Genomic DNA, 16,161 nt, shown 5'->3' with positions numbered 1-16,161 from the left:
CTCTTCCCCTGCTCTCCACAGGGACTGCCCAGTGTTTATCCGACAGCAGCATGATCAGCATCATGTGGGAGCTTCCCAGGTGAGCTGTTTGCATAAACTTGTAATGACTTCATGTTTCTGCCACTTTAAAAATCTATTCACCTGCCCCGAGAAGTTGAGGAGTGCACATGGACCGCACATGGACCACACACGTGTTCACGTGCCTTAGAGCTCCCGTGGGAGGCCATTGTGGGGAAGGCCAAGAACAAATGTCAGGCCAGGGTGACAGAGCAGCGCAGACAGGCAGGGGCTCCTGGGGAAGCAGAGGTGGGGCTGGAGTGGAGGGGGAGCCCCCGGGAGTGGGTTCTCAGGTAAAGGACACAGGCCTGGCTGGAGTTGGCTACCAGCCTCTGTGCTGGATCCCCTCCTCACTCCTACCCTCCTCACTCCTACCCCATCGTGCTGGGGGAAGGGGTCACGGCCGTGCCCATTCTCCAGCGAAGGGGACTGAGGCCCCTGGAAATCAGAGAGTGTCTGGGACAACAAACAAGACAGCTGTCAGAGCCACATCTGCACCTTTTCCTTAAAGTCAGAGTGCAGAGTCTCATGCACACCTAATTTATGTGTGTGCCTGCGTGTGGCATGGTCACCTGTGTATGATATGTGTATGTGCATGGTGAGCAGGTGTGCACACATGTAGCAGATGCACAGGTGTTCATGGTTGGTATGCACAGGTGTGCATGGTAGGTGTGCACAGGTGTGAGTGCATAGTTTGTGCATGTGTGTGAGAAGACGGGGGCTGCACAAGGTCACACAGAGCAAACACCAGATATTGCCACGGCCATCACAGGGCAGCCACTTCTATCCATGCCTCACAAACACCCAGAATGCAGGCCCGGCAAAGAGCCAGCACCAGCCCTGCGTGCACTCGGGAGGGCCCCTCTTCCCAGACCCCAGCACACATTGCTGCCCATCTTCTCATGTGCCCTGCAGGTGGGCATCAGGCCCCCCTTTTTAAATATATTTTTATTGATTTCAGAGAGGAAGGGAGAGGGAGAGAGAGATAGAAACAAGAGAGAATCATTGATCGGCTGCCTCCTGCACGCCCCTCAACTGCGGATTAAGCCCACAACCCTGGCATGTGCCCTGACCAGGAATTGAACCATGGCCTCCTGTTCATGTGTCAATGCTCAACCACTGAGCCACACTGGCCGGGCAACAGAGGACTTAGAAAGGATGAGTTCCGGCCCCAGGTTACCCAGCAGGTAAGGTGGGTGCAGCAAGCCCAGCCTGTCAGCCTCTGAAACTGGGCTCTACCCCACCAGCTACCCCATTAGCGCCTCAGCATGGTCCCAACCCTCTGTCTCCACCTTCAGAGGCCCTGCCTTGAGCTCAGTGGCCTGCATGGATGAATGAGGGTGGGCGCGAATGAATGAAAACGTCTCTGATGGAGACAGAGGTGGTGTGGCCTGGGTTGGGCCCCCAGGGGGATCTGAGCCCCCAGACAGGACAGAGCTCTGATCAGATCCCCAGCCCCACCCCAGCCCTACCTGAGCCCTGTGGGGCAGCGCTGGACAGGATCCACTTGACCAGGCAGCACCGCATCAAGGCCTGGCGGGTGAGCCTCGGCCTCTGCCACTTGACACCCTGCTTCTTGCTTAGTGGTGTGTGCTCAGGGTCCCCCAGGAGGCTGCCATCGGACACCTTCATCATCTCCTGCAGCAGGAACAGGCAGAGGGGTCCTGAGCCCTTGCTCATGAAGGTGACCACCAGATTGCTCCAGGCTCCCCCACTTTCCTGGGCAAGGCCATTCCGTCCTTAACTCCATCCAGGGACTTGTCTTCCAGGGTTGCATGCCAGGAGCCCCCAGTCCCGGCCAGAGAGTTGCAGGGGCCCATTCCCTCTTGCACCGGCCATCTCCTGCCCAGTGGCTCACCAGCCTACCTCTCTGTGCAGGAGCCCTTGGTCTGCATGGCGAGGGCATGTTGCAGGCACAGACAGTGTCCACTAGGAGAGCAGCCCAGTGCCCCAGGACAGAGGAGTGGGTGGAGAATGACCATCGAGGCCATGAGCCTCCCACACACACTCTCCTCCAGCCGCACCAGCCTGGCTATGAACACACCACTCTTTCCCACCCGGCTGTGCTGCTCACCGGCTGTGGAAAGCCTTCCTCTCAGGGCCAGGGAGCCCTGCTCATGCTTTAGGACCCAGCCATGAGGGTTCCCCAGCTTCTGGGCTGAGGGACTGGGTCTGCCCTTACGTGCAGTGGAACTCCGGGTCGAGGGCAGGGCCTGTGGGCTCCCCACTCTGCACCCTGGTCTGGCACACGATGGGGTCCCTGGAAGGAGGGAGATGAGGGCTAGACTTGCTCATCAAACTCCCGCCCAGGCATGGGTCTGGTTGTCAGAACTGGACAGTCCCTTAGAGATCACAACCTCTCCCTTGATTGAAGCCCAGAGAGGGCAGTGGATCTGCACCGGGTCACACAGCAAAGCTGGGAGGACCCCCATGAGGCTCAAACACATTTTGGGAGGAATTGGGCTTCCTGGTCAGTAGCTGGTGAAGTGGCCACCAGGTCCATTTCCAAACCCCTAATCCTGACTGTTGGGGCATTCCCCAGCCTGGTGCCAGCTGCCAGATGCCCCTCTCATAGTCATCAGCCTACCAAGCCACTTCCCACCACACACCCTCCTTGGTAACACCCCCACATTCCTCTCCTCCTCCAAGGCTCACCCTGGCAAGAAGGCAGGGGAAGTGGTGCCCAGAGCTGCAGCAACCTTGCCATCCTGATGGCACATAAAGAGGGAGCAAGCAGGGGAGACAGGGTCCCAGGATGCCAGGGATGCTGAGGGAGGCCCCTCCACACACCTATACATGAACACATAATCACATATACACACATGCACTCACATACATACATGCACACACACCCTCCAGGGGGGCATCTTCTCCATTATTTATTTTTATTTTTAAATCCTCACCAGAGAATATTTCTCCATTGATTTTTAGAGAGAGTGGAAGAGAGAGGGAAAGACAGAGAGAAATATTGATGTGACAGAAACACATCTACTGGTTGCCTCCTGCACTCAGGCTGGGGAGGAGCCTGCAACCGAGGTACGTGCCCTTGACCGGAATCCAACCCAGGACCCTGTGCTCGACAGGCTGACACTCTATCCACTGAGCCAAACTGGCTGGGGCTGTCTTCTCCATTATTAATGATCTTATCAGGAGAGAAATGGCTTTGATGAATAAAGTCTTTATTTTGGTCCCAGGGTGGGGTGAGAGGAGACAGGCAGCTGCTGCTTCGTTGCCGCATGAATTTCTGCTGAGGGCTCTGGGTTAGTGGAGAACGTCAGAGGGAGAAACTGAGGTGGCCTCAGAGCCTTGGACAGGACCCCTTCTCAGGACAGGGCTGGCACCCCTGGCCCTGGTACTCCTTCTGCAGCCCAGGCCTGAGCTGACGGGAGAGACCAGCGGGGGCCCTGGCTTCGTTCCCCCTGGAAAGCCTGGAGGCTCCACGGCCGGCCAAGACCTCCCTTCCTGTCATCTCATCGTCATGACAACCCAGAGGTCAGCAATGCCACCCCCCATTTTAAAAATAAGGAAAGAAGTCCCAGTGGAGACTTGCATTTCAGGGCCACACCGCTCATGGCCTCCTGGTTCCACACTCATGCGGTCTTGGCCACGAGCCGCTCGGCTCTCCTGGGGCCAGGCCCGCTGAGAGGCCTGGAAAATGGAGAAGGGCTTCCCCAGCCCCTAGTCACGGCAGAGTCCCTGCTCACAAGGCTCCGCTGTGCTCCCAGGCTAGGAGCCCCGGTGTGTTCTCCCTGAGCAGGGTCCAGGGAGGCGGATGGCAGGAGCCCTGGCCCAGGTCCTCCACATGACTGAGGGCCCGGGCCCCTGTGAGCCACTCCTATGAAGGGGGGTCCTTACAGTAGGAATGAGGGGCCCACAGTGGCTGAGCTGGGGCAGGGCCACACAGCCGACAGGAGGGGTTGAGTCCTGCGGACTAGGCCCATCAGACCTTGGGGGAGGGCAGGGGAGTGATGGCTTCTCATCCTCATGAATATTTGACACTTGTCTGTCTGGGAGAGGGTCTGGCTGGGCTGTCAGGGACTGTTATAGCCACTCCAGCTTCCTCCCCTGGGTTGGGAAGCTCTGGGGCAAAGGGAGGGGGCCCTGAGAGATGACATACCACCCTCTCACCCCACTGGGCCTCTGTGCTGGGAGGTAACAGTCTAGGACAGCTGGGTCAGTGAGGAGACCCCCCGCCCCAAGAATCAAATCCCCCCTCACTCCTGCTTAGCACACCCAGGGGCATTTCAGATAAAACCCCAATGACCTGGTCCAACCTGCAAAGCCCCACTTCAATCTAGCCCTGCCTGACCCTGGTTGCCTCATCTCATCTGCCTGCCACCACCTCACCCTGCTCTTCACATGCCCAGCACAGCCTGCTGTCCTTCACCTGCACACTTCCCCTCCACCTGCGCATTCCCCACCCCGCCCCCGCACATTCCCTCCTCCACCTGCACATTCCCCCCCACCTGCACATTCCCCCCCACCTGCACATTCCTCACTCCACCTGCACATTCCCCACCCCCACCTGCACATTCCTCCCTCCACCTGCACATTCCTCCCTCCACCTGCGCATTCCCCCCTCCACCTGCACATTCCCCCAACCTTCACATTCCCCCTCCACCTGCACATTCCTCCCTCCACCTGCACATTCCCTCCTCCACCTGCACATTCCCTCCTCCACCTGCACATTCCCTCCTCCACCTGCGCATTCCCCCAACCTTCACATTCCCCCCTCCACCTGCACATTCCTCCCTCCCCCTGCGCATTCCCCCCTCCACCTGTGCATTCCCCCCACCTGCGCATTCCTCCCTCCATCTGCGCATTCCCCCCTCCACCTGCGCATTCCCCCCTCCACCTGCGCATTCCCCCCTCCACCTGCACATTCCCTTCCACCTGCACATTCCCTCCTCCACCTGCACATTTCCTCCTTCACCTGCACATTCCCCCCTCCACCTGCGCATTCCCTCCTCCACCTGCACATTCCCCCCTCCACCTGCACAATCCCTCCTCCACCTGCACATTCCCTCCTCCACCTGCACATTCCCTCCTCCACCTGCACATTCCCTCCTCCACCTGCACATTCCCCCCTCCACCTGCACATTCCCTCCTCCACCTGCACATTCCCTCCTCCACCTGCATACTTTCCCCCTCCACCTGCACATTCCCCACCCCCACCTGCACATTCCCTCCTCCACCTGCACACTTTCCCCCTCCACCTGCGCATTCCCCCAACCTTCACATTCCCCCCTCCACCTGCACATTCCTCCCTCCCCCTGCGCATTCTCCCCTCCACCTGTGCATTCCCCCCACCTGCGCATTCCTCCCTCCATCTGCGCATTCCCCCCTCCACCTGCGCATTCCCCCCTCCACCTGCGCATTCCCCCCTCCACCTGCACATTCCCTTCCACCTGCACATTCCCTCCTCCACCTGCACATTTCCTCCTTCACCTGCACATTCCCCCCTCCACCTGCACATTCCCCCCTCCACCTGCACATTCCCTCCTCCACCTGCACATTCCCCCCTCCACCTGCACATTCCCTCCTCCACCTGCACATTCCCTCCTCCACCTGCATACTTTCCCCCTCCACCTGCACATTCCCCACCCCCACCTGCACATTCCCTCCTCCACCTGCACACTTTCCCCCTCCACCTGCACATTCCCCACCCCCACCTGCACATTTCCTCCTTCACCTGCACATTCCCCCCTCCACCTGCACAATCCCTCCTCCACCTGCATACTTTCCCCCTCCACCTGCACATTCCCCACCCCCACCTGCACATTCCCTCCTCCACCTGCACACTTTCCCCCTCCACCTGCACATTTCCCCCTCCACCTGCACATTCCCTCCTCCACCTGCACATTCCCTCCTCCACCTGCACATTCCCCCCTCCACCTGCACATTCCCTCCTCCACCTGCACATTCCCTCCTCCACCTGCATACTTTCCCCCTCCACCTGCACATTCCCCACCCCACCTGCACATTCCCTCCTCCACCTGCACACTTTCCCCCTCCACCTGCACATTCCCTTCCACCTGCACACTTTCCCCCTCCACCTGCACACTTTATCCCCCGGACTCTCAAGGCTGACCCCTTCTCTCTCTCAGGCCTCCTTCAGGTCAGGTAGTAAGAGTTCCCCTCACCCTCAGCTTGCCCTCCTTCATGCAGGCTCAGTCTCAGCACGTACAGTGCCTTACAGCATATATGGCATTAGAATTTATCTTATGTATTTGTTTTCTGATGCACTTTCTGTCTGTTTCCCACTTCCCCTGCCTATGTCAGCTCTGAGGGCTGGCCCTGGCCTGTTGTGTGAATTTCTCTTCCCCATAAAGCACCCAGCACTCAAGAGGCCCTCCCTTTCGAAACCCAACAGTAAAAGAACAGAGTATCTGTGAGAAGATGGCAAAGCCACGCACAGACCTTTCCCCGAGGAGGATGCCCAGGTGGCCAAGAAGCACATGAAAAGATGTTCAACACCATCAGCCACCTGGGGATGCAAACGAAAGCTGTCATGAGATGTCACTCACACCTCTCGGAATGGCTAAGAAGTAGTGACAGCACCAAATTCCTGAACGATGCAGAGAAGCCACTCACTCTGCATGCAGATCCTGATCGGGAGGTAATGCGTTAGCCATTCTGGAGAACAGTTGGTGGCTTCTTAAAAAAGCAAATATGTGCCCTAACTGGTTTGGCTCAGTGGATAGAGTGTTGGCCTATGGACTGATGGGTCTCAGGTTCGATTCTGGTCAAGGGCATGTACCTTGGTTGCGGGCACATCCCCAGTAGGGGGTGTGCAGGAGGCAGCTGATCGATGTTTCTCTTTCATCGATGTTTCTAACTCTCTATCTCTCTCCCTTCCTCTCTGTAAAATATCAATAAAATATATATTTTTAAAAAGCAGATATGCAACTGTCGTCCAACCCAGCCATTGCGCCCTTGAGCATTTATACCATCAAACAAAAGCCTGCACGCAAGTGTCCTCGGCAGCTTCACCTGCAATAGTCCCAAACTAGACAGGCCCGAGGTGTGCTTTTTTGGGTGACACCATGAAGTACTAGGCAGCGATCAAAAGGATTGGACTATTACCCTGGCCGGTGTTCTCGGTGCTTAGAGCGTTGGCCTGCACACTGAAGGGTCATGGGTTTGATTCCCAGTCAAGGGTACACGTACCTGGGTTACAGTTCACTCTCTGCCCCCCATCAGGGCATGTGTAGGATGCAACCAATTGATGTGTCTCTCAGATCTCTCTCTCTCTCTCTCTCTCTCTCTCTCCCTCTTCCTTCCTTCCTTTCCACTGTATCTGAAAAGCAAAGGGAAAAATATCCTCAGGTGAGGATTAACAACAATAAAAAAAGGAATGGACTCTTGTTGCAAACAATAAACTGGATGAATCTCTAGGAAATGATCCTGAATGAAAAAAGCCAACCCCAAAAGAACACATACTGTACAATTCTATTTATATAGAATGACAACATTTTAGCACTGCAACAGATTAGTGGGCCAGGGGTTAATAATGGGGCAGAGACGGCAGGAAGGAGGTGCGGCTATACAAGGGCAGTTCATGAGATGCTGTGATGGACCTGCGCTGTGTTGTGACTGCGGTGGTGGAAACACAAAACTACATAAGTACATAGAATCGCAAACACTAAGCACACACACACACACACACACACGCACGCACGCGCATACACACACACACACACACACACACACACACGAATGAGCACATGTAAAACTAGGAAGGCCAGGTGAGACTGGTGGACTGCACCACCGTCATGTCCGCTGTGACCTTTGCACTACAGTTTCACAAGATGCTACCGTCAGGGCAGAATCTCTCTGTATTATTCTTACAACTGCATGAAGATCTACAATTATCTCAAGTTTCAAGTCAGAATTACTCTCTTACACTCACACACAGAAGAGTATTAAAAAATACAACCACACACAAAGCCCTCAATAAATATTAACTAATGATTGGATTCAAGTCCCATGATACTCTCCATAATTTACCTTCCCTCCCCCATCACTTGTCAGTGTTGTTGCAACAGGGGACAGAGCTTCCATCTTCCATGGGCCTCAGGGGATGGCCCAAGTTAAGTGACAGAGACCAATGAAGCCAGACGATCTGGGCCCTCGGGTCATGCTGAGTCCCCCGTTGCACATCTGGCAGTGGGGGCATTCTGGTCCAGATCCCAGAAATGGCCCTAGGCTGGCACTGGGCACCTGCTGCCTCCTCTGAGGTCTACAAGGTTCCTTCTGGGCAGAGGCTGCAGGTGGGCAGGGCCAGGTCCTAACACTCACCCCAGAGCCCCAAGACTTCCAGCTCCTGCCTGGCCAAGAGGACCAGGGGCAGATCTCAGTCCTTCCAAGTCCCCTGCCCATGAGGAGTAGGGGAGGGACAGACAGGATGCCACATGGCGATGCACCTACAATGTGCCTTATTTCATGCACACACCAATCTCTCGAGGTCACTTAGACCCTCCTCCAAATCAACCAACTGAAGTCCACACCCTGCCCTAGTTTCTTTTTCATATCCTCTTACCAAGCTCCCCCTGGCCCTGTGCTGCGCTCTAACCCACTCAAGGTCAGTGAGAACTCGGCCCAACCTGCTCAACTTCGGGTGTGTCCAAGGGGGCCTGCCCGGACGTCACTGCTCCAGGAAGAAGAGCTCTGCCATTGGGCACCCAGGAGCTACCTCTGCCTGGCACAAGAGATGGCTTAGCACCCCTCTAACTCCCGATGGTCCCCCTCTTTTACAAAAGCAATGGAAAAAATATCTTCCGCAGGCAACATACCGATGGGTTATTGTTTTCATTTTGGTGATGTTGCTATGGTTACTTTTGAGGAAAGAGTGAAGAAATAAAATAGACTCATTGTAGTCAAGCTGCTAAATTACTAAAATCAAGTAGACCGGGACGTGAGGAAATGATTATACTCTTGCTTTAAGTAACCTGGGAACTTGAATTTTTGAACTCTCCACTTTGGCCTGGAGATTACATATATATATAAATACTATATAAATACTACAGATAACCCTCTGATCACCCCCTGAAGGACTTAGAAAAGAATGTTCACATATCCAACAGCCTACCATGACCATCTAGACCACCAACCACCTTAAAGATTATCTCCTAGACCAGTGGTCGGCAAACTCATTAGTCAACAGAGCCAAATATCAACAGTACGACGATTGAAATTTCTTTTGAGAGCCAGATTTTTAAAACTTAAACTTCTTCTAACATCACTTCTTCAAAATAGACTCGCCCAGGCCGTGGTATTTTGTGTAAGAGCCACACTCAAGGGGCCAAAGAGCCGCATGTGGCTCGCGAGCCGCAGTTTGCCGACCACGGTCTTAGACCAACCCAGAAGCTAGGAAGGCAGGACTGATTCTTCTCAAAAATGTCAGTTTTTTTCTATAAGAACTCTTAGCTTTTCTTACTTCTTCAGGACACTTAGGCATTGCCTAGTTGTGTTTCTGGTTTATAAACCGGAAGACCCTTGAATGAATCCTCATCATTTATTTCCAGCCGAGGCCTCCTGATTCATGTATGCTCCGTCGACACCTACTTCAGCAACTGCTACCAGCACTCCATTTACAATGATTTAAAGACTCCCTTTTAGAATCACTTGTTAAAGCTTAAAATGTGAGTTAATTTAAAGAAAAAACAATAGCACAGATAAAACAAAATTGGTAAAGGCAGAGGACAAACAGGTAGAAACTTAGAGGCCAAGAGGCCCACTGAACGTGGCCAGGCTCTGTCCCCCACAGTGGCCATTGGCCACCTGTGGCTCCCAAGCACTTGGAATGTGGCTGGTCCAACTCTAGATTTGCCCTCAGTGTAAACACGCACTGGATTTCAAACCTTCACTTACTAGCGTGCAAAATGGCTCATGAGTAATTTTTATATTGATTGCACATTGAAATGATAATATTTACATAGGGTTAAATAAAATGTATTATTAAAAATAATTTCACTCTTTAAAAAATGTCCTTTATGTACCCACGTAAACATTTGAAGTGGCACCTATGGCTCACACTGTTTCTATTGGCCAATACTGCCCCCGGCTCCTCTCTCCCACCCCAGTCCCAGCCAGGGTCAGGCAGAGTTGTTTCAGAAAGGGGGCCTGGTGGAGTGTGAAGGAAGGTTGGAGGACAGTGAGGCAGGAGGCCAATTTGGGGGGCTGCTCCTGCCCAGGGAGAAAGGGGGGCTGAGCCAGACCCAGGCAGTGGGATAGGTGGCAGAAATACTTGTGTGCCAGTGTTTAGGATCTGCTGCAGATGTGGGTAGTGATGGGGGGTCATGGTGACTCCTCAGTAGCTGAAAGGTCACCACGGAGATGTAGGAAGCAAACCCTCATGCCTTCCAGCTCCCCTGGAATCCGGTACAGACTCTGCCCCAGGAGCACCATCCCCTGAGAGTCTTCACCACACCTCCAGGCCAGATCACCTTCGACAAAGCACGAACCTGGGCCCGACATCCCACCTCATGGCTCCCCACTCCCCACAGGTCCCTTGAAAGGTCAAGTCCCACAGTTCACAGCCCCCTGCCCAGTGGACACAGCCTTATCCTGTGGGGGCCATCTGGTCAGGCATTGGGGGTGAACCAAGGCAAGACCTTTGAACAGCCAGTTCAGTCTATGGTTCTCATCAGCTGTTCTGAGAACCCCCAAGAGTGGCCCAGAGCAGACTTGGCAGAGGCCACCTGCAGGCAAAGGCTGCTTTGGGGATGGGGTGCATAGCTGGAGGCCATGGGGGGCCCTGGTCCACCTGAGTTACAATACCCAGGCTCCATTCCCAGAGCTGATGTCATGTGAGTAAGCACCTATGTCAAAGGCATGGCCGACGTCTCCCGAATGTCTACAGACATGTATGGATGCAAAGCAGCATGAACAGCTTCAGACCAGCAGATGCTGGTTCAGAAGACACACTTAGGAGGGGGTGGGGGTAGTTTCAGGCTGGTTACTGTTACTTCAGACAGCCAAGAGCAGTGGGAAGAGGTCTTGGTCAGCTGAGCAGGGACTTGAACTCTGGGCCCTCGCCTCCTGGCCGGGTGACCTTAGACAAAGGACCTGACCCAGCTGAGCCTCAGTTTCCTCATCGGTGAATGGGGATGATAATGTGCCCACATAGGACTGTGGGAAAGGTTAACTGAGCTGACATACACAAAGCCCCCAGAAGGAGTGATTAGCACTATTCTTCATCCTTCTGAGAGAGGGCCTGGCCACCCAGTTCCAAGCCCATGGCCCCGTGGTGTTTGGCAGGCAACCCAGCCTCCCTGCTCAGTTAGCGGCACATCAGAAGTGGCTGGCATGCCCACACCTGCCTACCTGAGCGCTGCAGTGCTTGCCTGCACTGCTCTGTTTCTTAAAGTCCCTCAGTCCATTTGAAAGCACAGCTCAGGTTTAGAGAGCCTCTCCTTCCAGACAGGAAATGCTGGGCCTGGTCTGTGAGAGGGACAGGCTCCGGGCTCCAGCCCAGCCTCTCTCCTCCCAGGAGAGCTGCCCTAGGGGACACGCAGGCCTGTTCAGACGGGGGCTGCCTGGCCCTCACCCAGCGGGGTGCTGCAGTGCAGGCTGGCTCACTGAGCACCCACTCATCGCCTGCTCTATTTCCATCACTTGGGACAGATGGAAGGAAGTGGTGGTGGGCGTTGCGTCGTGCGGCCCTGAGTGTTTGGAACAGGAGGCTTCTGGAATCCTCAGTTCTCCACCCGCCCCTGGACAGAGACAGATGTGGGCCAGGCAGCGTGGCTGATGAGGGAGGAGCTGGGTTTGTCATGAGTCCCTGCAGACACCTGCATGGGCACGTGCTTGAACACACACACACACACACACACACACACACACACCTGGCGCTTCCCCTCTCAGAGCCCTGGAGCAGGAGAGGGGAGAACTGGCTTCTGGTGACTGCCACCTGGGCCAGGACGTAAATCGTCCGCTCCCTGCCACGTGCTGCCTGGCAGATGAAAATCTCACTAACCCAGCCGCCCCACCCCCCAGCCGCTCACTGACCATATTCTACTGTCGGGCCTTTCTGGGCTCCACTCAGTCACCAGAAAACAGGAGCATTGATACCTCCCAGCATCATGGAGCTCTCACTGTGCTCCGGGGGCCATGCTCAGAGGGTTAGTATAAGATCTCATCTAGGAGGTCAATGATATTTCCCCAGGAAAGTGAGGAGATCTCAGCACAGAGGAGCTGCATAACTTGCCCGAGGACATGCAGTCGGCTGGTGTAAGGCTGGGACTGAGGGACTGAGGCCAGATCGGCTGGTGCAGAGCCAAGTTAGCAGCCCACAGGTGCAGCCACGTTACCTCTCCAGGCCCCAGGTTTCCTGGCAAATGGTGCATACGGGGCGCTGTGATAGGCCAGGGTACATATGTTGTGAATGTTAGCCGGGGATGGGGAGCTGGTGGGGGGAGAAAGGGGGTACTGCTCAGTGGCTCACTTCACACTGCACCCTCCTGCCCCTGTCTGGGACCAGCGGAGAAAGACCTGCCAAGCTCTCTCCCCTGCGTCCCTGCTGACCATGGACCTCCATGCCCGCCCTCCACTGCCCCGCTCTGGACTTCTGCCCGAGACGGAAATGCAACCAGCCTTGATCAGAACATTGTTATTTGGGGTGCACACAGACCTACTCTCGGTGCCACTTCCTGCCGCAGAGAGAAGCCCCGCCCCGCCCCCCACCCCCGCGCGCCACACACACACACACACACACACACACACACACACACACACGCAGCTCACACGGCCTCAGGACGTTTTCTGAGTGTTAACTATTCTGGGGGTCAGCTTATGTTCCTTTCCCTCCTTCTTCCTCACTTAATGATTATTCATCCTTCCCACTACCCTGTCACCATACCTTGAACTCTACCCCGGCATTTTCCTTGCTTTCTCTCTCTCCAAACTCCCATCAGCCCCCAGAGTGAGATTAGCATGTATCCTTGTTAGGGATCCCATAGCCCTTTAGGAAGTAGGCATTCATTCATTACTTGAATCATTAAAAGGTGCATTCATTGGCCAGCCCTCGAGCATAAGACACTCCCTCCCAGCGCGGCTATAAGGGCTATGGTGCCAGGCCTAGGGAACTCACAGAGCAGGACCAGGCACATGGCTGACCCCAGGTTCTCCTCTGTCCAGCTTCTGTTCCACAAACACCTAAAAACTGTCTCCCACCCAAATGGGACCCTGGGAATCTAGCCTCCCAGCCAGGACACCCCAACACTTATTTTTCCCAAAGCGATCCTATAGGGGACAGCAAGGGATGAGCTCAAAAAGGGAGGAACAGCAAGGCTCCTGGGTGGTCAGAGGCAGCCCCCGGCCCACAAGCCCCCAGCCCCGCCACAGCCTACCTTGGCGCGCTGCATCCTGGGCGCTGAAGGAAACTGTTGCCAGCCTCCCCTCCTCACAGCCCAGGAGATCAGGACTGCAGGGCAGGGCTGGCAGCTGCCTCATGTTTGCTTGGACTGGCAGCTTCTTGCCCGCCCCCTGCCCACCCCTCCCTGCCTGTCTGCTTCTACGGGCTCCACCCCTCTCTCCCTCTCTCTCTCTCTCTCTCAACCCCACCCTCTGCCCAGGCAGCACTGTCCCACTCTGAATAAATGGATAAATGTCCTAACCCTGCCCTCTGAGCCAGTGGAAGTCCTGCCGGTCTGGCTCTCTGGGTCTCCCCTCCATCGCTGTCACCAGGGGTCTTCTCTGTGCCACCCCCTTTCTCTAACACACTTTCTCTGCTTCTCCACTTTGGTTAGGGGAGACTGGGATACAGTGAGGGGGGGGCAGGCTGGGGGGAGGGGAGCTCTGGCTTGAGTTCCTGCCCAAGTGAGGGGCAGCCCGCCTGTCCCTGCTGTCCCCTCCTCACGCCTTGTGGAGGGACCAGAGAGGACCTCAGGCCATGCATTGTAGTCAAGACCCTGGTGTCCCCTCAGCTGCCCTCCTCCCTGTGGGGACATCATTGTGGAGTGCCAGGTCCGAAATGGCCTCACAGATGTAGGCTCACCACCCGGAGATGGTGACAGCTACCAGGGCCACATCATGCAGGTCACACACAGGGTCCTGTCACCTCTTTCACCTGCCACCACTTAATTACCCCTTTTTTTACCTCTGGGGCCTCGCCATGTGAGAGCCCTCCCAGGTAGCCTGTCCCTCCAGGGCCTGTCATCTGTCCCTGCCTGGAACTCCATCTGGGTGGCTGAGGGACCTCATCAGATCCCCTGGGTGGGGGTAGAGGAAGGGGTGAGGGTCCCTGGGCATCCTTGGGAGGGTAGCAGACACCAGGGCATTCGCTCAGCCCCCAGGGAGACCCTCCGGGAGCCAGGTGCCTGAAGCCTCGCCAAGTTTCCCTTCTCTGCACCCCAGCGCCAGCCTGAGCCAGTGGTTCCCATGGAAACAGAGCCCTGTGACACCCTCCTCTGCAAGCGGGCACAAGGCGCTCACACGCTCTTTTCCTATGTTTTAGCCAATCAGTTTGCTCCAACTCTCAGATCCGCAGGGGAAGAGAGCAGCCAGAGCTGCTGACCCACTGAGTCCGGACGACCACTTGCAGAGCGGGAGGCAGCCAGGTGTCTGCCCCGCTGGACTCCCAGGGCTGGGCCTGGGAGGAGGTACAGTGTTGGTCCCAGGCTGAGCTCCTCGGAGCCCCAGGGCAGTTCACTGGTGGCCTCTGGCTCCGAGCAAGACCCCACAAAGGACTCACAGAGCACTGAGTCTGCACAGTGGCCTTGGGGGGCGTGTCATCATCTGACATGATGAAAGTGAGACCCAGGAAAGTTAAGGACCTGCCTAGGGTCCACGAGTGACACAGCCGCTCCGGGAAGCCTGGCTCTTCCATTCCAAATAGAGCCCGTGGCTAAGTCCCACCCTGCCTCCCAGGTTCCTCACACCAGCCTGGCAGTCTGCCACCACGCTGGCCAGCATGGGCCTGGCCTTACTTCTGTTCTGGCCTGAAGAGGTAGGACCCAAAACCACTCGAATGGCTTCCTTTGAGTTAAAGAGCCTCAAGCTGTGACAAGACATGCCCAGGACAAATTGCCTCCCACCCCTGCTCCACCAGGCCCTTGTGCTTTGGGCTCTGGGAACTCCCACTGCAACTGCCATGCAATGGGTGCCCCTCATAAAACACAGATTTGGGGAACGTGTGCTAGGCCATGACCCTTGCCCACCCTGCTCCACGCCCCAGGCACTGCCAGCAGGATCCCTCCACTGGACGAGGAGAACGGAGGAGGAGACCACCCCTTGGAGGCCCCAACAGTGGTGTGGGCACATGGGATTGGCAGACTTCCCCAAGAGTGTCTGGGAGTTTCTGAAGATCCATGGGCAGCGTATCATACCCAGAAGAGGTTAAGGAAGGCAGGCTGTGGGAGACTCTACCGGTCAGCATGAGCACTTCAGCCTGAGGTTTCAGCCGTGGTTTTCTCGCATCAGGGGTGGGGGCAAGGATGGCGGAGTTTGAAAGAGGGAAAGTTAGGGGTTGTTTCAGAAGGTGGAGTTTCCTTGTTTACATCTGAGTGCACTGCCATTGAGAGGAGGCAGATGAGACAGCCATCTCAGCTGGCTGGGGCCCTCTCTCATCCCACCTTAGGGAGGAGCTCACAGTACCCCCACCCATGAGTGTTGGGGTTCCCTGGGCTTTCCTCCATCCAGGCCCAAAGTCAACCCCCTCCCCCTCAGTAGGCACTCAAACCTGGATCCCTGGAACCCCTAGCCAGTATCTTTTCCCTGGGCCCTTTTCTTGGGCTCTAGCTCTGCCTACCCTAGCTCAGGGCAGGAGAGAGAGAGAGAGAGAGAGAGGGAAGACAGGAAGAAGACAGTTGAGAAGGAGGAGGATTGAGGGAAGGAAGAGTGGGAGGAGATTGAGAGAGAGAGGTACTCTACAGTTTCAGAGTTTGGGCCACTGCCCACCAAGAGCCACTGTCTGTGAGGAAGGGCCATCTAGGTAGAGGTGGGTCTCACTCTGCACATGGACCTCAATAAATGTCTGTTGCCCAAAATCAGCCCTGCCCTGGATGCCTCAGCCCCCAGGCGCCACTGTGAGCCAGCACAGCTATGGAGTTGGAAAGCCACCTGACAGCCTTATGTCTTCCGCTGGCCCTCAAAACATCTTCT

General features: G+C 55.8%; 1 protein-coding gene across 3 annotated transcripts in view; it reads right to left on the bottom strand.

The window, feature by feature from the left end:
• Nucleotides 1–14,210, bottom strand: part of KCNIP3 (potassium voltage-gated channel interacting protein 3) — a 67,193-nt gene extending 52,983 nt beyond the window's left edge. The window contains exons 1-3 of one of the 3 annotated variants that reach the window (XM_080683809.1): nt 13,410–13,444; nt 6,478–6,544; nt 1,530–1,695 (exon numbers count right to left, since the gene is read on the bottom strand). In XM_080683809.1, coding sequence (XP_080539935.1) covers nt 1,530–1,695; nt 6,478–6,537 — 226 coding nt within the window. In that variant the 5' untranslated portion in view covers nt 6,538–6,544; nt 13,410–13,444. Of the gene's footprint in view, nt 1–1,529; nt 1,696–6,477; nt 6,545–13,409; nt 13,523–14,158 lie in introns of those variants that run through there. The other 2 variants (XM_080683810.1, XM_080683812.1) reach the window with 2 other exon arrangements.
• Nucleotides 14,211–16,161: the final 1,951 nt, after the last annotated feature.

This window comes from Plecotus auritus (assembly GCF_963455305.1).
Source record: "Plecotus auritus genome assembly, chromosome: 8".
Lineage (NCBI taxonomy): Eukaryota > Metazoa > Chordata > Mammalia > Chiroptera > Vespertilionidae > Plecotus > Plecotus auritus.
Note: the sequence above shows the minus strand (reverse complement) of the source record. Positions and strands in the feature narration are given on the sequence as shown.